The sequence below is a fragment of the Esox lucius genome, chromosome 9, assembly GCF_011004845.1.
Source record: "Esox lucius isolate fEsoLuc1 chromosome 9, fEsoLuc1.pri, whole genome shotgun sequence".
In the NCBI taxonomy this organism is placed as follows: Eukaryota; Metazoa; Chordata; class Actinopteri; order Esociformes; family Esocidae; genus Esox; species Esox lucius.
The window spans coordinates 21393479-21416521 of NC_047577.1; the positions used below are offsets into that span (position 1 = coordinate 21393479).

At 39.3% G+C, this 23043-nt stretch overlaps 1 protein-coding gene across 2 annotated transcripts in view; it reads right to left on the bottom strand.

The window, feature by feature from the left end:
• klc4 (kinesin light chain 4) overlaps positions 1-18778 on the bottom strand; it is a 35893-nt gene extending 17115 nt beyond the window's left edge. The window contains exons 1-9 of one of the 2 annotated variants that reach the window (XM_010873046.4): positions 18425-18778; positions 12035-12318; positions 8460-8690; positions 6939-7017; positions 6390-6618; positions 4613-4700; positions 2791-2892; positions 2357-2530; positions 1870-1969 (exon numbers count right to left, since the gene is read on the bottom strand). In XM_010873046.4, the coding sequence (XP_010871348.2) occupies positions 1870-1969; positions 2357-2530; positions 2791-2892; positions 4613-4700; positions 6390-6618; positions 6939-7017; positions 8460-8690; positions 12035-12283 (1252 nt within the window). In that variant the 5' untranslated portion in view covers positions 12284-12318; positions 18425-18778. The remainder of the gene's footprint in view (positions 1-1869; positions 1970-2356; positions 2531-2790; positions 2893-4612; positions 4701-6389; positions 6619-6938; positions 7018-8459; positions 8691-12034; positions 12319-18424) is intronic. The other variant, XM_010873050.3, reaches the window with a different exon arrangement.
• Between the last annotated feature and the right edge of the window lie 4265 nt (positions 18779-23043).

Here is a 23043-nt window from a genome sequence, read left to right on the forward strand (position 1 = left end):
AAACCTGAATTGTTGTGTATCATATACACAAGCCCTTGAACTATCATACAACTTGACACTGCATTTACAGCCCATTGTCTGTGAGTTCATGGCACTTCAATCATTCACACCACCTCAAATTAAAACAATTCATTAGTCAGTAACAGCTTGCACAATGCTATCAAATAGAAAAATGGTAAAGTTCCTAATATGCTCAATATAGGAAGTTACGTTTTTACTGGTTTCAATTTGGGTTCCAACAAGGGAACCCAACGTAAGAGAAACAATGAGTTAGCTAGCTAACATTATACTGCTTTCAAATATAAATAGGGGGTTTGTTTCAATATTGTTTCTGACAATTTGGAAATGTTCACACAGAAATGTTTACTCTAATGTGGTAGACAGGAAATCTGAGAGGCATTTACCATTGTGCATTCAGTGACTTTGCCCAGCAGTTGAGGCCTGTGTTGAATAACAGTCAAAGAATGTATTACCATATGGGTTGGTCTTAACTATTGACTAGCTAGCCAGTATTACAAGAATGAGGAACACTGATCGGCTTTTTTCCTAGTTCATAAACTTTTAATGTTACGTTTAGAGCCTTGTAGCTTTTGGCGAATGTTCCACTGTACAGTGGCTAATAAAGCACTGGTTTTAATCACTTGTAAATATTCAACAAGTGGCTTATGGAGCACTGGCTTAACAAGTATAGTAATATTGTCTAGGCATGAATAAACATGTATTATTACAAACTGTTGTAGTTACGCTTTTTGAAAGTAAAAAATTAATATCTAATGTTATTGTCCCAGAAGTGTGTCAGTGCATTTTTATACTGTTTGGTATTAACCATCTAGCCAGCTATTCAAGAACGAGTAACAATGGCATTTGCATGAATGCTTTCAACTTGGAAGCAAGCACAAGCAACAATGAGTAATGCAGGAAAACAGCCTTTTCATACAGCTAATAAGGTCAACTGTTGATTTTCCCTGTCTAACAATGTCAACTAGTTAGACTAAGAAACTTTGATTGTTTCCCACAAGTGAGCGGCCATCGCCAGGACCTCAAAGTCAAAGCACATTGAACATAATGCGTATGAAAGGCTGCTACTACCTGCAGATTACTAGAACCATTCATACTAAGCAGGGGCTGACAGAATGTGGTAACGATCATTACGGCCACTGAAGAAAATAAGTCTGTCAGCTTTGTTTCTGCGATTCCCTGTGCTCAAATTTCATGCATAAAAAAGACTGCATTATATTTCACAGCATTGTCAAATTGTCTGTGTTCAGACTGTGCGTTAATGGGATTTTACAAATATCGAAAAACCTACAAGTTTACAAAACTTACAACTACAAGTTTAACGTCAATCAATAATTTCATTGTCACCAATACTACCAACGGCTTTCAAACATGTTAATGTATTTCTTGAACAGCTCTTGATTCAATCTGATGTAGCTTGCACTACTCTTTAACTGGCTGAACCAAATTCAACTAGAAATTAACCCTAAACTTCAGAATTGCCTTGCAAACTGTTGTCATTAATAACAATAATCAATGTCATAAGCTACATTGAAGTTTGACACATCATAGCTAGTTGGCCAGCAGACAAAAACAACGTAGTTGAACAACATCATTATCACAGATCTAATGAACTGCTATGGTCAGTACAGTCAAGTGTTCTATTACCTCTAGAAACTAAACACTCACAAACGGGTTTATGGTCCCCATTGATATTGACTGAGTTGTCTTTTGTTTTTTGAAAGCAACCTAACATGTATCTTGGAGTAGACTTGGGATACATTTAAAAAGATCTGCAAATAAGCATGGAGAGTTACATTTATCCCCAAGTGTTTGTTGTGGCTCTTTCGAGTTTTGGACTAGTTTGCTCACCATCCACGGATCCAAACTCCTTCTCATGAGCACGGGTGAGGATCTCTTTGTAAAGAATCTCTGCCTCCTTGTACTTCCCCTGCTTCAAGTAACACGAAGCCTGGGAGACAAAAAAAAGACATTTCACCTTTGAAATTCAAATAGACCTATGCAGAGAGCATATCATTGGAAGCAGGACAATCTACACAAAGCAGGCTCCATCACAGCAATTTATCTTAAAAAAAAAAACAAATCCATTCTCATCCTTGAGTCATCTTGCTTAGTCTATCACCAATACAAATAAAGACAGAACAACAGGATCAAAGAACTCTGGTTTATCTGCTGGTTTTAGTCCTTAATATGATTGTGCCATCTGATTTAAACCTGGAACACCAGTTGGTGTCACATGAATGAGAAAACCCACCAGACACAGTGGCTCATCCGGGAGTAGTCCAATTATTGCAGTTGTATGGTAAAAGCAGGAAGTCAGGTCAGACAGTCCCCTTACCAGGTTGTTTTTGGTCTTGGCCACGTTGGGGTCATCAGGGCCCAGCCTGCGCTCATAGATCTCCAGTGCACGGCAGTAGTAGTACTCTACTTCTTCGTACTTGCCCTGGTTCTGGCAAAGCAAGGCTAGGTTGTTCAGCTGCTTTGCCACATCAGGGTGGTCCTTGCCCAGCACCTATATGGGAGGTGAAGAGAGAGAAGCATCAACAAATATAAGTAAAGGTTCATCCAAAATAATCTTAAATGTGTACATTTTGTAGTAAATTATTTATGTAATTATCTAAAGTCACGCTTCTTTGAGAGAAAAAATCTTTCCCTTCGTTATTCAAACTCAAGCTCACTATATGGGTTCTCCTCTTAAAATAGTTTTTCACTCATCGTTATCAACAGTCTCAGAAGTGATGGACCTGATTGTATGTAATGCTCTGGGCCTACCTTTTCTCTTATCTCCAGAGCTCTCTTGCAAAGTGGCTCAGCTTCCTTATACTTCCCCCTCTTGCCAAACAACACTGCCAGATTGTTCAGTGTCGCAGCAACCTGAGGACAAAGAAGGATTAGTGAGCAAGTTTTATCATATTCTGTATCATTTCTGTGAGCACGGTGTGATGAGCGTAACAGTGCAAGCACTCCGAAAAACTGCATCAACAAAGTACATACTTAAATAATATATAACTGACAATTGATCTGGTAAAGAGGTAAATGGATCTGGACCAAAATAATAAGAATGCCAAGGAAACCAATTGATGAAAGATGCCATAGCGGAAATCTCTTCATTGCCCCAGAAAAAGTAGCCTAAATTTTGTCTATTGTTTAAATGTCCATGTCATATGGTTAAAATAGTTTTATTTTTCACAGATAAAGCCCAATAAGTTCATATTATCATCAACAATCAACTGCATAATAGCAAAAATGACTTCCTTCCACCACCCAATTTGTTTGCAAACTATGCTGCAGTAGCTATGCTAATTCACTTACATAAGCCTATTTTCCTGCCAAATATCTGATGGAACTAGGTTCTTATTGAAAGGTAATGGTATGGCCCTGCAATGTATTAATGGGCCAAATGCTTTTGGATTATACAGCCATGGAGGCTCTTATAGCAGTTCCAACTTGACCTGCTCCAATTTACAGTACCAGTCAAAAGCTACTACTCAATTTAGGATGTTTCTTACATTTTTACTATATTCCACATAGAATAATAGTGAAGACATCAAAACACATTTATATTTTAGATTATTCAAGTAGCCACCCCTTGCCTTGACTAAAGCTTTGCACACTTGGTATTCTCTCAACCAGCTTCATGCTGTAGTCACCTGGAATGCTTTTCCAACAGTCTTGAAGGAGTTCACAAATATATTGAGCCCTTGCTGGCTGCTTTGCCTTCACTCTTCTGTCCAACTCATCCCAAACCATCTCAACTGGTTTGAGGTCGGGTGATTGTGGAGACAATCATTCTCCTTGGTCAAATAGTCTTTACACAGCCAGTTTTTTAGTTGAAGCAAGTCTCTTCTTATTGGTATCCTTATGTTTGCATCAATTCAACCACTCCTCTGAGCAGTTGATGTTGAGATGTCAGTTTCTTGAAATCTGTGAAGCATTTATATGGGCTGCAATCTGATGTGTAGTTAATTTCTAAGGCTGGTAATTCTGACAAACACATCCCTTGCAGCAGAGGTTACTCGGGGACTTTTTCTCCTGTGGTGGTCCTCATGAGAGACCATTTCATCATAGTGCAGGATGGTTTTTGCTACTGCACTTTCTTGAAATTATTGAAATTATTCAGATTTAAGACAAATGTCAGTCAAAGTAATGATGGTCTGTCATTTCATTGTTTGAGCTGTTTATCCCCATAATATGAACTACTACAGTTCAGACAAAATAAAGGTCTTCGGTATAAAAACCCTACCTTAACACAACTGATTGGCTCAAACACATTAAGGAAAGAAACCTGTTAACTGAAATGCTTTCCAGGTGATTAACTCATGAAGACGGTGAGAGAATGCAAAGATGTAATTAAGGTAAAAGGTGGGTACTTTGAAGAATCTAAAATATGAAATGTATTTTTGATCGGTTTAACACTTTTTTGGTTACATGATTCCATACATTATTTCAAAAACTTAGAGTAGGTGTGTCCAAACTATTGACTGGTGCAGTATATCACTGCAAACCCCAAAATCTGAATAAAGATGAACTGACAAACAGAAAAGTAGTTATCTAATGATAGAAGAGAATGCTCCAACCCAGTAGACTAGCTCACCGCCGGGTGGTCTTTCCCAAGAGTTTTCTCACGGATAGACAATGCGTCATTGAGCAAATGAGCCGCCTCCTTGTATTTGTTCTGGTCCCTGAAGAAAAAAAGTTGAAAACATATATTAAAGTCTCAATGAACAAAACCTTCAATGAACTCAGTACAATTGAGAGAAACAATTTGTAAATACATTATTGGTGATGGCAATGGTTGTTACAGCATAATGATCAAAGCATAGCAACCATTTCTCTCTTTTAGGATTTCACCCCATCCTTCCTGAAGCACCTCCCACAAGTTGGATTGTCTTGATGGGCACTTCTTACATACCATACGGTCAAGCTGCTCCCACAACAGCACGATAGGGTTGAGATCTGGTGTCTGTGCTGGCACTCCATTATAGACAGAATACCAGCTGACTGCTTTTTCCCTAAACAGTACCTGGATATTTTGGAGCTATGCTTTGGGTCATTGTCCTGTTGTAGGAGGAAATTGGATCTAATAAAGCGCTGTCCACAGAGTATGGCAGGGCATTGCAAAATGGAGTGATAGCCTTCCTTCTTCAACATCCCTTTTGTTTACAAATCTCCCACTCTACCACCACCAAACCATGCTTGCCTTCACCATCCTTGACAGATGGGGTCAAGCACTCATCCAGCATCTTTTAATTTGGTCTGCGTCTCATTAATATTCTTCTTTGTGATCCGAACACCTCAAAAGTCTATCAATATCACTTTTTCCCCAATCTTCCTCAGGCCAGTGTGTTCTTTTGCCCATCTTCAGCTTTTCTTTTTATTGGCCAGTCTGACATATGGCTTTTTCTTTGCGACTCCGCCAGCATCCCGTAGTCGCCTCTTCACTGTTGATGTTGAGACTGGGGTTTTGTAGCGGGTACTTTTTAATAAGGCTGCCAGTTTAGGAACTGTGCGGCACCTTATTCTCAAACTAGACACACTAATGCATTTGTCCTCTTGCTCAGTGGTGCACTGGGACCGCTCACTCCTTTTTCCATTCTGATTAGAGACAGTTTGTGTTGTTCTGTGAAGGTAGTACACAAAGTGGTACGAGACCTTCAGTTTCTTGGCAATTTCTGGAATAGCCTTCCCTTCTCAGAATAAGAATAGACTGACGAGTTTCAGAAGACATTTCTTTGTTTCAGGTCATTTTGAGTCCGTAATCGAACACACAATTGCTGATGGTCCAGATACTCAACTAGTCTAAAGGAGGACAGTGTCATTGCTTCTTCAATTGACACAACAGTTTTCAGCTATGCTTACAAAATTGCAAAATGGTTTTCTAATAATTAATTAGCCTTTTAAAATGATAAACTTGTATAAACAAACAATGTGCCATTGGAACACAGGGGTAATGGTTGCTGATCATGGGCCTCTTTAAATCTTTGTAGATATTCCATAAAAATAGTCATTTACAACATGAAAATGACATAAAATTTATCAGAAATACAATGTGGACATTGTTAAAGGACAAAAAGTGGTTCTCTTAAAAAACAAGGACACGTCTGAGTGACCCCAAACCATTGAACAGAAGTGTATTTGGGGAATTTTATGTTTTTTTTGAAAGAGGAGACAGTGGGAACACGAGAGAAGAGGGAATGCTTAAATAGTTGCGGGCCAGATAACGACCAATGTTGTAGCAGTATATGTGGACCTGAGGCAGTGACTTAGGAAGCCAGACCACCCTAGGCCACATAGCAGTACATAAGTACAATACCATGGCTTCAGCAGGAGGAGTAATACAGTGGTTACAGCCCAAAGACAAAATCAAACACCTGTAGACCAGGGCCAGAATGTTGAGCATGGTGGCAACGTCAGGGTGGTCGTGTCCGGATGTCTTCTCCAGGTCCTCCAGAGCCTGCTTGCAGAGGGGAACTGCCACCTCGTACCTGCCCTGGGAAGCATACTGGATCACCAGGTTGTGGAGTGTCCTCAGGCGGGCTGGGATCTCGTAACCACCCTGCTGGGCTGCAGCCACTGCTGCACTGTTATGCTGGTGTGGCACTTAAAAAGGGGGACCGCAAAGAGACATGCTGGTTAATTCTCCTGACATTTTGGCAGAAGCTGATCAGAATGAGGATTTGGAATTCTTTCATGTCTGTAAACCCAGGGGAAGATTAACCGGTTGCTGTAGCAGGTGACTTGCTGGGCAAATTATGGGATGTGAGGACTCTGCTCAATATTTATTTTTAAATAAGATGACCCAGTCAGGTGATGTTACGACCCACATTACATTAACATAACAATTAGCAATGAACATTAAAATAATATACAATAATCAGATAACGAAGCAAGATCTGGTGGGACGTCGGCGGAAGCCTTACTTCCTTGACTGCTGTCCTCCTCCTCATTGGGAAAGAGGTCGTCCAGAGTGTCTTTAGGAGGTTCTCCATCTTTCTCCTCCTGTAAGAAAAACAAATGATTGGTTTCCCAGTCCACCTTGGGGATTAAACTTTTCTAATGTCCAGATAAATGTGCTGGTATTGTGCCTGTGGTAAAAGGAGCAAAAATCAAATTCTTACATTTTGTGCACTTCATTATGAGATAGCCAAGAGAGATTTCTATTGAACTGAGTGTCAATGACTGACAAGATAGCATGAGCAAGCCCATGCCCCAGGGCACTCCGACTCAATTTCTTCACCATTTTTGCATTTGTCCATCTGGCTTGAATATACAAATCTCAACACACCTATCATATTCACACCTCCTGTCTGGTCCAGACACATACAAGGTGAAGAACATTCAATAAATTACATAAATACTAGAGTGCAAAACTCCAGCCTGCACTACATTTCTTCTTCACTGCATTAATGTGTTTCATTCAAAAAGAATTACCGCAAGAACTGCACTATCAACAATAAAGGTTGAAGACGACTTTCCTCCGGCATGAACTTAAATCGGTTAAGAAATGTCAGGGCAAGCAAGGCCTTTTAAAGAAAGAGGAAGACCAAATCAATCATCTTGACAGCCTACATTGCTAATGAAAAGGAAAAATTAGCAAGGGTGGTTTAAAGACAATTGCAAGAGAAAAATGGCTCTTCTGAATGAAGAATGCAAATGGATCATTTGGGTCTAGGTAGAGGCTGCTTTTTTACTTGGAGGTACTCTCAGCATGCCTTTCATCTTGTTGGAAGAATTCCCTAGCCATCCAACCACTTTGAAAAAGCTACCCTGCACATTGCCTACGTGGAGAGATTCCAACCCGGGCAGAAAAAAAGAAAATGAAGACAATTGGAAGGAAACCGAGCTGAGCCTTATGCAATCCCTATTTACTTGTGTGAGACACAGGGTTGAGAAAATGCTATCCCACCCCCCTTGAGTTGGTTCACTCAGGGTATTTGTTTTTTATTCAAGGGTTGCCTGATTGATCAACCTGGATTATTAATCCAGGCCAAGTACAGGTTTTGAAATCTGTAATCTGTGTAATGAATGCTGATTATGGCCCATACAGTTTTGTTGGGAGGCAGGTCCTCTGGAGTGAATATTAAATAGCATTATGAGACAAATCAATTGTCACATAACTGCTAATGACCATGCTCACATGGTTCATATTACAAGCTGGTTAGAATTCCAGCAAGTCAGTATTAGCAATAGCCTACACATAAATACAGTGGCAGCGTTATCAAGTCACCAGTATATTATAGCCCAGATTTCTGTTGTTGTTATTACTATACAAATTATTATAAATGAATCAGACATCAGATATTTTGATCACCTAATAATTAGCGTCAGCCTTAAAAAAATATATCAGTTAAGTCGTTTATATTCTCATTAACTTGTTGAACTGATTGGCAAGCAGTGTGTGTGAGCGTTCATGCTGTGCCTACACGTGAATGACAACTCACAGCTGGAGACACATCCTCATCGTATTTCTTCAGCTGGTTCATAAACTCCAGGTGCTTCTTCTCCTCCTCCAGCTGGGCCACGCTCTGCTCGCTCTTCTGCAGTTTCTGCTGGGTGCCCGCCAGCTCATCCCGCAGCCACTGGTTCTCCTGGCAGAGACGGCGAACCTGAGCGCGCAGCTTCTGCTTCTCAGACTCCACCGTGTTCAGGTGGGCAGAAAGGGCCATCATCACCTGAAAGCAAGGTGAATACATACTGCCTAAAAAGGTCTGTATCAGAGAGTATCCATACAAGTTGAATCTCTATAAAGACAAAAAATAGAAACTGTTGATATAAACACACACTAACCAGTCATTAAAATTCAGCTCTGGCCTTTGCACAAACAAATGATCACTTTACCAAAACTTCTTCATTGTCCTCATTCTCATTTCAAGTTCCAGTAGTCTATAATGATGGATCTAAATGTAAAAGACTCATCACATCATTAACTAAATATACAATGTCAAAGTAAAATTAACAAATGAAAGTGCACTTCAAAGTGTTAATGGGGGCCATCGTGTGTTATCTTTAAATAAAATATACATGCATGCTGTGCATTCTGGGTAAGCACTGCAATTTCAAACCATCCAATTTAAGATATTACGGAACATGTTGCACTTGTGAGCTTAATACATTTTTGTACAATCAACATTTTAATAGTAATAGCTTATTTTCAAAGTAAATTCAACAAAGGTATTGGCGGTTTAACTGAAATTGTGATACAATAGTTCAGGATTTCATGTTGATTGTCAAGCTTATCATAAAAGAAACAACTAATTGGAGATTAAATGACATGCTTTCTGGGAAACAGTAATCTGGCTAAACATGACATTACCCATGAAAAACAGAGGAATCCAGGGTAATTAAAAACTATAATGTGTTACTTCTAAAACCAAACAAAGATGTATTGAAAACAAAGAAATCTAGTTACATAGCTACATAATGTGACACTACATCAATCTTTGAAGCTGTGCAGTTCAGTTAGCCAAGATAGCAAGCTAGATAACATTAAATTACATATTTACTCATACATTGTGGAAGTTGAATTACAGCAACAGTGCATTACAACTAACTCTTCCATCCACTGAGCAGGTTTTATTTTAAGTTTAGGTCCACCATCTGACAGCTGTATAAACTATTTTTTTTAAATAAAAAAGGAAATTACAAGTTACAATAAAACCTTAATTTATGTTTGAGTAAAAAAGCAGTAAATAATAAGTGAACGGTCTATAATTTTAATGAGGAGAGCCGGACAAGATCGTAGAAGGGCAACAACCCGCCAGCAAGACCAGAATCTGCTCCTTTGTGTGAGGAGGAACAGGAGGAGCACTGCCAGAGTCCTACAAAATGACCTCCAGCAGGCAACTGGTGTGCTTGTTTCTGACCAAACTGTCAGAAACAGACACCATGTGGGTGGCATGAGAGAGAGGCAAGACTTAAGTCTTTCCAGCATGACTGGTTTGGTGGTAAGTTAGTGATGGTCCAGAAACGCATATCCTCAGAGAGTCACACAGACCTCCACGTGCTAGCCAACAGGACCCTGACAGCTATTAGGTACCAGGATGAAAACCTCAGACACATCGTCAGACCTCACGCTGTTGCAGTGGGCCCTGGTTTCCTCCTGGTGCAGGACAATGCCAGGCTTCATGCGGCCAGAGTGGGTAGGCCGTTCCTGGATGATGAAGACAGTGATGCCATTGACTGGCCCTCACCTTCCCCAGACCTGAATCCAATTGAGAATGTCGGGGGTGTTATGTATCGGTGCATCTGACGCCGCCAAGTAGCGCCACAGACTGCCCAGGAGCTCACTGATGCCCTGATCCATAAGGAGATCCCCCAGGACACCATCCGCCATCTCATCAGGAGCATGCCCAGACGTTGTCGAGAGTGCATACAGGCACATGGGAGACATACACACCGAGTAACAGTATAATGAAATTCACACAAGTTGGAACAGCATGTGATTTCAATTGTTTACTTCGATTTTCAGTGAGTTTGAATCCAGCCCTCAATCGATTGATGATTCTGATTTCCATTGACCGTTATGTCATTTTGTTCTCAATGACTTACAATGTACAGTAAAGATTTTGATCTTTAATGCATTTTGTTCATCAAGACACGTGATTTAAGTGTTCCCGTAATTTTTTTGAGCAGTGTAGTACAATGACAACATCTCAAATGTTATTGTTTCTGGAAAAAACACATGCCCATTTAGAATTTGATGCCAGCAACATGTTTCAAAAAAGTTAGGACACGGGCATGTTTACCGCCATGCTGGGTGGTAATTGCTGTAATTTTGAACGTGAAATGTATTCCCCCTGTTGCTTGATATAGGATTTCAGCTGCTCAACAGTTTGAGGTTTCCTTGGTCATATTTTTCGTTTCATGTGGTTCGGCATAGTCTTGCTGAAATAAGCAAGGCCTTCCCTGAAAAATACATTGTCTGTATGGCAGCATATGTTGCTCCAAAACCTGTATTTATTGTTCAGCATTAATGGTCACAGATGTGCAAGTCACCCATACCATGTGCACTAATGTACCCCCATACCATCACGGATGCTGGCTTTTGAATTGTGCACTGATAAGAAGCTGGATGTACCCTCTCCTCTTTAGTCTGAAGGACACAGTGTCCATGATTCCCAAAAATAAATTTCACATTTTTATTGATCAGACCACAGGACAGTTTTCCACATCGCTTCAGTCCATGGAGGAAGAAAGTATATTAATTTGATGGCGCTGGGTGCAATTACAGGACATTTTGTCATGATGAATGCACAAGACAAAGGAAAGAAAAACACAACATAAATTGTCTCAGTAAGCATCAGCTTCAATACACAATATTCACAATTTCACCATTGGCCCAATTACAAGTTAAATCACAGGTTTTTAAAAACAAGAAACCAAGCAAGCCTAGTTCAGCCGGCCCTCAATAGAAAGTGTTGCCATAACGAGATTCGAACCCGGATCACCCTACCAGTATCTACTAACTTCCTAGGAATAATCATAAGAATTTAGCAATTGCTAGCGAGACTGAAGATGAACTTTTCCATGCCAGAAACAGTCGCAATATAACCGTATACAGTTTCAGTTAAAACTTACTATAATGTAACTACTGTATGATAAGCCAGCAATCCTGACCCAAAACACATGCACAGACTTTGAAAATCCACCAGAAACTGTCGCAACACAACCGTAAACTGTTTTATTTCAGGCTCACTATAACGTAGATACTAACGGTTTTAGCCAGCAAAGTTTTGGTCTATACGGAATAATTCATAATGCGTACATCGCTTTGCCTGCGAGGAGATATGAACTCAGGACCTATAGTTCACAAGTCCGCTTCTCTAACCACAACGCTATTTAACAAGGGGTAGTCAGTCAATCGCTTACTCAGTAAAATACATTCGCTGTTCTTAGCCAGCTCCGCTTATGCTGTCCGGCAAGAAAAGTGTTAAGTGAATGTACTAACAAAATGTGCTATGACATTTAACTGAGCACTTAGACTGTAAGGTGTCTATCTATATTTCCAAAGTCTAACCTGCGCCTCGCCCAATCCAAGCTCAATCATCTCCACCGATTTTCGCAGCAAACTGGATTTCTCATGCACCAGGTTGGCCTCTTCATCCTTCTTCAGGCAGCGGATGGTCTCCAACAGGCTATGCAGGATGGAGTTGTGCTCGCTTTTCAGCGCCTCCAGGCCTTGGATAACCAGCTTGGTGCTGGAGATGATCTCCTCCTGGGACAACTTCTCCAGACGGTCCTCCCTGGGATACACCATGGTGGACATTGCCTGGTGGACCTTTGACCAGATACGCTAAGAAGCTGATGGAAGAAAAAACTATTAGGTCACATGATTACTTAGTCTTTTACAGGTTCTTTTAGACACATCATAAGAAACACTTTTTTAACAAGCTGTTAAAACAGTCTTTGGCAACACAGGAAGGACCATAAAACTGTCTCTTTATGAGCCACACAGAAGTGGTAAATGGCAAGCATATCAATGCTCAATCAACCAAGGGTGAAGATTTTGTAAATATATATTTTTAAGGCAAACATTTTTTGCACAGGTGAAGTGGTATAATTAGTTGATCTATTGAATTCCTCCTACCAATAATCAAAGATGAAGATTCCCAACACAGCTGGATAGAGATCTATGCAGAAATACAAACCATGAAATCAAAAGTGACAGGGTAGGAGTTCAATCCAGCACAGAAACTCTAATCTCCATGAAATCAACAAAGCCAGAGGAAGAAAAGCAATTGTCTCTCTCTGACCTGACAAGACTGTCATTATTATGCTTGGCACAGGCATAGCCAGGAGAAAATAATGCCAACTCTTGAGTATTTAGCCTAGAGTTTACCCATTCAAGTGCTTGTTTAAAATAAGGAAGCTGACGTGGCAGGCATAGAGAGTACAAAGAGCAAATAAGAAAATTCTGAGAACTAGTCCTAGACTGGGTCTACATACAACTTCTACCGGATGCGCATTGCACTCTTACACGAACACACAACCCCACGCAAACACACAACCCCACGCAAACACAAACACACAACCCCATGCAACCCCCCAACCCCACCCACCCACACACACGCAAACACCCCTCCCACACAAACACACACTTACTATTGAAAGATGTTCACTGGATAGATGCACTAAGAAGACTACACTGAACACATGGTAGTTAAAAGAAGTGGCAGCATCTAACAGTGTCAATGTTTATTTAACCTACATACAGAACAGTCAGAAGTGTTGGGGCAATCAATTACACAAACAGTGGCAGATAGAATGTGACCAATGTAGATTGCAAGGCATGACAAACTACAGACATCCATTTTCAAACTATAATTAAGCTTTTAAAAGGAGTTAATGACAGGATCCTAACCCACTATTGCATTCCCCAATGAACAAAGTGGTAAATTACTGATAGAAATCAAACAGTTAACTGAGTGCTATGAAAAATTCTTAAAAACTATTCATGTATAGCCTCTATCCAACTTAAGTTATTGCAGACTTTTTTCTTAGAGAACATGATTTGACATTTTCTAAGTCTCAGCAGTGAAATTCTTTAAATTATTCACAGCGGTTAGTTAGCCGAGCTGTGAGATTTCTCTTAATAAATTCAGACAATATCAAAAGGATCAGAAAAATGACAACTAAGCCAGGGTTATATTATACTAGACTAGTGTACATGTCACTGCCCTTCAGTGAAGAAATGGGAATGTATTAAAAGGCTAATTAGCTTCCTGAAATGGTATTTTACCCAAAACCAGCTTCTAGCAAGTTAGACAGTAAGTGCAAAACCTGACTTTAAATTGTGACCAGTGGTAGACCACCTTATAAAAACAGAGAGGAAATAATGCATAGACCACTACCACGAGCCGTGACATTAAAATTGCATGAGAACACTGTACCTAATGCAGCTGTGGTCTCTCCAAGCCCTGTCTAGCCTCACACTGTCTCTTTAGTAGCATGAAGCCATTCGTCTGTAGTCGCATCACATCTAGAGGGAATTATAGGGTTTGTTGTTATCGGTTAGCTGCTGAGGGCTACAGGAGTGCTTTATCTTTCCATGCCCGTTACCAGGAGGGACAGCAAACTGATTAAGGGAGGTGTGGGAAGAAGGCACAGGTGGGTGTGTTTGTAGAGACTGGAAACCTACGGAGCATACAATTACTGTCCGAAAGTGCAATCAAATTTCATATTCAAGAAGTCATCTACATGTAGCCTATATTGAAATAATATGACTCAGATATACCATAAGCAGCTGTTTATGTATACATTTTATGACTGGGTTTGCAGAGAAATTAGATATTGTTGCAGCGTATTCTATTGCCCACAAACAAAAGGGATAACGGGAACTCAACTTAATGAACTTAATGAAAGGTTGATCAGTGAAGAAGCAGTAATGAAAATAATGACTTTCTCACAAGGAATGTAATTAGAGAAGCACTGAAATGATACCCATTGCCAATTTTGATACCTATTGCCAAATTTCATAACAAATAGGCCAATGTTGATGTTTTATCATTTCTGTAACTGTGTAACCTTTGCATAAATTAAAAATAGTTTCTGATGATCCTTCTAATTTCAACAAATTCATACTTCTGTATTTTAATAAGACTCACAAAAATTTAAAAGTCTGTTAACGAATGTAAATTTATATAAATCTTTTTGTATTCATTCAAAATAAAACACCAAATGTCTTTTTTCTACATAAAATGTTATTGCTGGAGCATATTGCATACCTATTCAAGGACAATCTGAAATAATTAGGCCAAAATATCACAGTATACATAAATATTGTTATTATGTTTTCTCACTTAACAGACCATAGTTCTTTACTACTATTAGGTTAGGCCTATAGTCATTTCAGCATTTGTTGCAACAAGAGACATCAATCAAGTGCATAACCATTTGAACATAAAAAATCAACATAAAGGCCTTTCCTAAGTTGACTGCAAGCATCAAATTAAGCAAAGCTTGGAAAACTGCACATCCTTTAACATAAGCTACCTAACCCAACAAGCTAACAAGCCTGGGTTGTGCAATCAGGCCAGAAATTCTTGCTCTCAAGAGTTCTTCCTCTGGATATTGGTTAAAGTTTGTCTAAATAATGGAATTAGGCTATCAATTATATGAATTTAGCTGGCCTATTTATATTAATAAAAAATAAAAAAAGAATGCATTGATGCTCACAGATCTTGTTAAGAAACATTGAGGGATTTTACACTATTAAACATGTATCCTGACCTATGATCCATGTACATAACTTTAAAATGAGTTGGAAAAGACTATGTATCCTTTTGGAATTAAAGACCAATACAAACACACACACAGACAGTCAGGGCCCTTACAGATTCATACAACCAATGGGCTTCAAAGACCAGAAAAGGAACCAGGCAAGCCTAGTTCAGCCGGCCCACACTTAAGTGATAAACGTTGTTGCCACCACTGGATTCGAACCCGGGCCACCCATGTGAGTGGCTGTCTTTCACCACTACACCGCAGTGATATACATATGCTCAGTATCAGTATAGCATCTCTACATTAGATCATTTTTTGGTGCATTCACATCACGCCAAGTTTGAATATTTCACTAGATACAATTGTGTTAAACTGACTAAGGTTTCTTACTATGTTTATCTCCACCACAATTAGCATCTATGAAGTGTATGGCTTTTAAAACTGGCCGTTTTACAAGCATATTAGCCAGTAATAGGCATACTAGTATCTTACTTACTACTTGAACTTAACACAACCAAAGCTATTTCACAGCGTTCATTTATCTTTCATTGGTGAATGACATTGATACAATATAGGTGACGATAGCTGACCTATTCATCAAGTGAAAAGATGAGAGAATCGTGGAAACCCCTACTCTTTTACTGCCCAAGCGTTTTTTATCTAGCCTATATAACCCCAAAAGGTATGCATGGATGCGTACTTTGAAAATCCACCAGAAATAATTGTGAACAATTTCCTTTTAGGCTTACTATAACGCAGCTACTGAAGGTTGTAGCCAGCAAAGTTTCTGAAACAAAGCCTAATGGTCAGTTAGTCAGTGACATACACTCTTTCTTGGCCGGCTCCACTTATGCGGTCCATCAAAAGTAAAGCTCTTTCAATGTATCAATGCTCAAAAACAATGGCATCCGGAACATCCTGGAAACAAGTTACAGTACCTAGATCGAGTCAAAATCCCTGCGTACAAACCTTTCCTCTGCCCATAGCCTAAAGCTAAATATACTTTTATAAACAGGCTTTTATAAACTCGCATAAACAGTTGGTCTGGTATAATGGCTCTTCAAGCTCAAATTTTCCAAACTATCTGAAAATGGTGAGTCATAATGTAGAAACTCTGAGGATGGTCAATATACCACAAGTAAGAGAATAAAGGAGTTGCTGAGAATATTAGGAAGAAATAAAAAAATAAAATAAATAAACTAACCCAAAAAGAAATAATCTAATATAATTCTCTCATGTTTTGGCATTTCTGGCAGCTCTTGTCTTGTTGGCACTCCAAATCTGCATGTGGCATTTCAAATTCAGAAACATCTGTTAATGTAAAGATGGAGTTTCACTGAAAGATAGAATGGATTTCTTGGATTAGTAGAATGTCAATGGAAATACCAGCATGTCTAGTTTGAGAGCATTAATCAGAAAGTGTTATCAGGAGGACAGCGGCAACAATTGTTTGAGTAGTATAATCCTTTGACTTTAGTGCAGCCATCAGTCACTTGAAAGTGAATCATACCATAATGGAACACATATTTCAGATCTTTTCCCCTTCTATAAGGTAAAATACAAATTTTACATGTTCAGAGATTATTGACCAATCGTAATCGAAAAATGACCACACATCATTTAATTTAATGAGTAAATATTTTAACATACAAATCCACTTGATTCACTATGATGTTAAATTATGTTTAGGTCCCAGCAGCTGTATGGAAAAGTAGACACTGTCTTAGTTCCTCAGGCTCTGGGATTGTTGTATGAAAAAGAGATAATGAGCTGATGGATACAAACGATGAGCTAACAACGCAGTTTTTTGTTTTGACTATTTCAATAATCAAGCATGTTATAAATAGAATAATCAATTATAAACATAACCAATATCAGCAGCTGAAAGTTACAGCATTCTTTCCGATACAATACACAAGCTAGCTATATTAACTTGACAAAATAGGTATAAGAACAACCAAATAACTCAACCCTGAGGCATATGATTCCCCATGTGTGGAGGGCCATACATGGGCTATGGGAAGTTTTATTACTGATACTCTGTATTTTAGTCATATTCATGTTCCTTTACAGAAATTGTTTCATATCTTTTCTGATATTTGTATGCTTTCTTGGACAGACAAGAGCGATACGATGGAGCAGTTTTTGCTGTAAGAGCAGTGGGCCCCATGCTGCAGCCACAGGAAAGAATATGAACATTGGATCACTAAGCAACCTCATGTTAATTTCTGACTGACATTAAAAAGTAACATCAACAAAGAAAATCTCTTTTTTTAAACACCATGAACAATAGAAACATCCAGAGATAAACATGTCATGGCAGCATTAACAAAACCTATTTCCATTTTCCAGAATTTTAAAACCTCTCAGTTGACTAACATTTTCCTTCAGTTTTCAGAATGTTTTGAAAGTGTTCAGGTTTACCAGTAAGGAAATGTCGACGTATGTCGTCATTCTCCCACAACTAATGTAAAACCTAAAACATACATGCACAACAACCCCAAAATCAAAGGTGCTGTACTGGGCATAGTCAGAGTAATTTCTACAGCATCACATTGACACTTACAGGCCTATTAGTGCTAAATGCGTCCTGCAGGTTTACAACCAGACCAAAACAGGTGTTTAATTACAAGACAAAACCAAGCAAATTCTAATCTCTTTTCAAAATACCATGAAAACAATAACAGAGGAAAAAAGCTTACATACAGCACACAGTCATCTGGGTGTGTGCATTTGAGCCACTGTCTGGAAAAAACAATAACTCCAAGACAGAAATCTCCCTTTCAGGACAAACATTAAACTCAGTTACTGACTACGGATGTTATGATATGCCTGCAGTCCAAAGGGCACTTCTTTAGACGTATTTGCACTGTCCACGTCTTCAGTTAATAAAACGCAAAGTGGACTGGACAAGCATCCCTGCCCAAAAGGTTTGGTAGTGTCTTCGGAAAAACTAGGCGGAGGTCCTTACAATATACAAAATACAGAACAAACACAAACCAATCAGTGCCTCTTTCAATATTTTTGAAAATAGGCTTTTACAAGGACTATTCTCGGTAATTTACTGGACAGTAGGTTGTGCAGTCAAATGTGCAATAAAACAACAGTCCGGTGTATTCTTTCTACCTGTTAATTATTTGAACCAAGAGAAAGCAACTGAATCTGGCGGCATATTGTTACCTACCTAAACAGGATAATTCCTCGTAAGACAGGCAGGAACTATAGCTTTCTCGATGTGCACACAAACAATGCTGGACAGCAATAGCAGAAAACCTATCCCAACAACAAAATTCTGATATACCTGCGACGATATGGTTTGAGATAAATACGTGGGATTATTAAAAGAACGATTCCATTTCATCGCGTACGAATGACAAACAAACCCTTTGCCGGTACATTATAATTACGTTTATATTAGGGCGACCGCAATGGAAAATGGTGATTCCAATATAGATTCTTATTCCAGCAAACACAGTGAACTCCTTTTGATATCCAAAATGTCTTCCATGGATGTTGTTCTCCCAGCATTCACAGCGAAAATTTGGAATTACGTCGTCATGTGGTTTATTTGGGCGTGTATTCGTTCAAGGAATTAGCCTTCTGGGGACACGCCTGCTGCCTAATTTAACTGAAAGAAGGAACGTTCCCTTTTCGAAGTAATATTTTCAGTTTTTGGCATCTTTTGATAAAGACTACCTGGAGGAAGTTGGATCTCTTTGAAATGAAAATGGATGGCCCTCCTTTCAATTTTTTTTCTTTTTCTTATGACCATGCCTCATCACCTACACAAAAACCAGTGACCCACCTCTATTCCCAGAATCCTAATGACCATTAGTGCTTAATTTGTTGATAATGGAAAAAACTGTAAAAGCAAAATGGGTGAACTGGGGGACAGAGGTATGCATCAAATTTGCTGGGTCATAGGTACAACTCGTTCATATCCAAGTCGGAAACAAACAATATTTGGATACGGAGGCACTGGCCACACATGCCTTGTCAGTAGGATGTAAACAAGCTTAATACTATTTAAACCTCCTGTTGTGTTTGTTTCCTGTTAATGAATTCTGTGTTCCCGGTCCAGAATCACAGCCCCATTACAGCTAATTATTAAATAATCAAGCATGTTATAAATAGAATAATAAATTATAAATATAACCAATAGCAGCAGCTGAAAGTTACAGCATTTCTACATATACAATACACAAGCTAGCTACATTACCTTGACAAAATAGGCATAAGAACAACCAAATAACCCAAATAACTCAACCAACCAAATTACTCAACAACCAAATAACTAATTATTAATCAATATTAATACATATACTATCACCTAATGTTGTGTTAGATCTTTTCATCAACTTAAATTCTTGTGAACATCACGTGCGTTTTAAGCTTCTATTTGCTATTTAAGGCCTCTAGGCCTCATAAACCTGACCTCATACAACACTTCTAGAGTAAAAAAAGCTATAATGTATGGATTATTTTGACTAACAAATACTCAGATAAAACATTTGGATTCAGGGCCAGTCAATGGCATCAATGCCTTCGTCATCCAGGAAATGCTTACACACTCTGGCCACATGAGGCCAGACATTGTCCTGCACCAGGAGGAACCCACAGCCCACTGCACCAGCGTAAAGTCTTTCGATGTGTCTGAGGATTTCATTCCAGTACCTAACAGCAGTCAAAATACCGTTGGCCAGCACGTGGAGGTCTGTGCGACCCTCCAAGGATATGCCTCCCCAGACCATTAATGACCCACCGCCAAATCGGTCATGCTGGATGATGTTGCAGGCAGCATAACGTTCACCACGGCATCTCCAGACTCTTTCACGTCTGTCACGTGCGCTCATTGTGAACCTGCTCTCATCTGAGAAGAGAACCGTGTACCAATGGCGGCCAGTTGAGCTGCATTTTGCTGGACTGTGAGCATAAGTCCCACAAGAGGACTTTCTGACAGTTTGGTTAGAAACAAGCACACAAGTAGCCTGCTGGAGGTAATCTTTTAGGTTCTCCTCCAGTGCTCCTCCTGTTCCTCCTCGCACAAAGGAGCAGATACCGGTCCTGCTGCTGGATTGATGCCCTTCTACTGCCCTGTCCAGTTCTGGTCATGTAATGGCCCATCTCCTCCATGCTCTTGAGATTCTACTGGGAGACATAGCAAACCTTCTTATGACAGCATATATGGATGTGCCATCCTGGAGAAACTGGATTGCCTGTGCAACCTGAATGGGTTGCAGGTACCACCTCATATTACCAGTAGTGACAAAGACACTAGCAAAACGCAAAGCCAGAGAATAATTTGTCAGGAAGGATAAGGAGAGAGCAATTGTTTATGTCTGCCACCTGCAAAACCATTCCCTTTTTGGAGGTTGCACCTATTGTCACCTTCATTTGCACTAAAACAGGTGACATTGATTCACAATCACTTATGCTTCCTAAATGAACAGATTAATATCCCTGAAGTTTAATGGTCGGATCTTGTTGGCTCGTTTGCTAAAGTTCTGAACAGTGGAAGATAGTTAAAGGCCGAATTTTCAATTTAAATATCTGATAATAACCTTTACATACCATCAGTTAACATTAAAAAACAGTCTCTGGCAAAGTGTCAGGACTGACACTATCCCAAGCACCATGGTTGCAAGTAAAACATAGAAGGCCAGGACATTTGTAAGTGTGTACTTCCTTGAAGGTGTATGAGGTGGAGGCCAATGACAAGCTTTGTTTGAGTTCATGTAGACTACACTGAACACTCCACCAAAATATATGGATGCAACACGAGCATAAGACAAAGCACGGAGTAAAATTAGGATACATTTTGCATTTGATGGCGAGAGCTGAAGTTTGTGTGAACAGTGAGAGTTGGCTACTCTTCTACTTGACAAAAAGGTTACCTAATTTAGTTATTTGGCTAGATAGTCAAGGAAAGCTATGTGTAAGTTACTAGATTGATGATGACATAGAAACAATTACACTACATAGAAAATAATTCAATGTTCTTGTTTATTTTATATGTATGAGCACAGATACATTTTAGTAAGGTTTCTCCAAAGTCTTTGGTCGAGAAAATAAGCAAAATTTAGCTAGCTAATGTGTCCGAGCAGACACACTTTGATTCCATTTCTTGCTGGAAAATAGTGTTACAACCTGGTGTTCTCATCAAAATTTTAAGAAAAATGATCATGCATTGTGTGTTGTTTGACCAAACCTAATGCACGAGCGAATATTGCTTTGAAGAAGCAATTATATTGCCCTTTAGGTAGATTTAGCCAGTGCGCATATTATTGTACTAGCTAGCAATAGTTAGCACGATTATGGTTTCATTTTCGCTAGATAACCATCAACGAGGCTCTGAACTATGGCAATGCATCTAACGCAATATATAGCACAGATTACCTTTTGATTGGTTTAGCTATTTATTTAGTCTATTCTCTGTTCCGTAGTTATGGAAAGGGCCCAACAACTTTAACCACATTTGAATAAAAAGTCTGTGTTCATTGCTCCAGCATCGACTTTTGGAGGTGACACTGCTTCAGATCAGTCAGTATACTCGTAGTTAGTAATGATAATGTCAGATCCTAATGGGGTTATAGAACCAATATTGAACTCACTACCGATAGGTGGCGTTAAAGTTGTATAGTGCACCTTTAAATTTACAAAACATAAAAATGGAACATAGATATGTCTGCCAATCAGAGGAAAGAAAAGCAATTCATTATTAAAATGTAATATAATGAAATGTGCCTTTGGGGAACGTTTTTAATTAAGTTACTGAGCAGCGGAAGCAAGAGAAAATGGATGGATCTTACGTTAAAATGACAGGAGCAAAATTGCAGCTTATAGCGAAAGGGTATTACAGTAATGATCCAGGTCCAAAAGCAGCTACTTACAACGTTTTGTAACTGTAGGTACGTTTTGTTGTAGCCTATAAGCTTTTGTTCATTGTGGTACATGAAATGTACATAGTTTTTAGGGAGAATAATATTAGATATTTAAATTATCTGCCTTTATATGAGGTTGGGAAATCAGGTAGCAATTGTAAGTCTTTTGCAATGGGGGGTGGAGGTAGGCGGGGCCTCCACAGCTAAGGTTCGCACCCCTGGGAGAGAAAGCTGAGCTCCACTCTTGGCTTGGAGGCTTCACTCTGGTGACAGTCTGTATCTTGGCCTCATCAGGATGAATGCCATTCTCATCAGTGCTGGATCCTATATAGTGGAACTGTTTCTGACGCAGTAGAAACTGAGCTTTAATCTGCTATCTCTTATGTGTATAGGGTGCTGTGGAGTTGCACTTTGTGATCTTCTGTTGTCTCCAGGCTCCCTAATCTCTGTGATCACACTGCTTGTCACCCATGCGGTCTAGCTGCTTTATCACTTTGTGGAGCATAGGCACTGACAGACCTCTGTCTGTATTTATACTATTGGTTACAGAATCATCTTGTGAGACTTATTTTGAGTGGCTTTATCTTCAGCTTGCCCATATCTGTATGACAAACACTCCAAGGTTCCTCTGTGGTGCTGATCACTTTTCTCTTTACCAAGCCCATTGCTACAGCTATGTTACGGCCTAGTAGATGTCTACCATGTGTTCACATTTCAACCTAAACCGCTGATCTTTCCTAACTGTACAACCTGTAAAATGACAATTGCAGTTCTGTTTACCCTCACTGGTTTAATTACTGTGCTCCTCAGTCGTGGCAGGTTTTTTAATGTGCCATAAGTGTTTTCAGGTATGATACGTGTATCTGCCCCTTTGTCAATCTTAGTTTACTGCAATACCTTGTATTGGCAATTTTACTGTCCA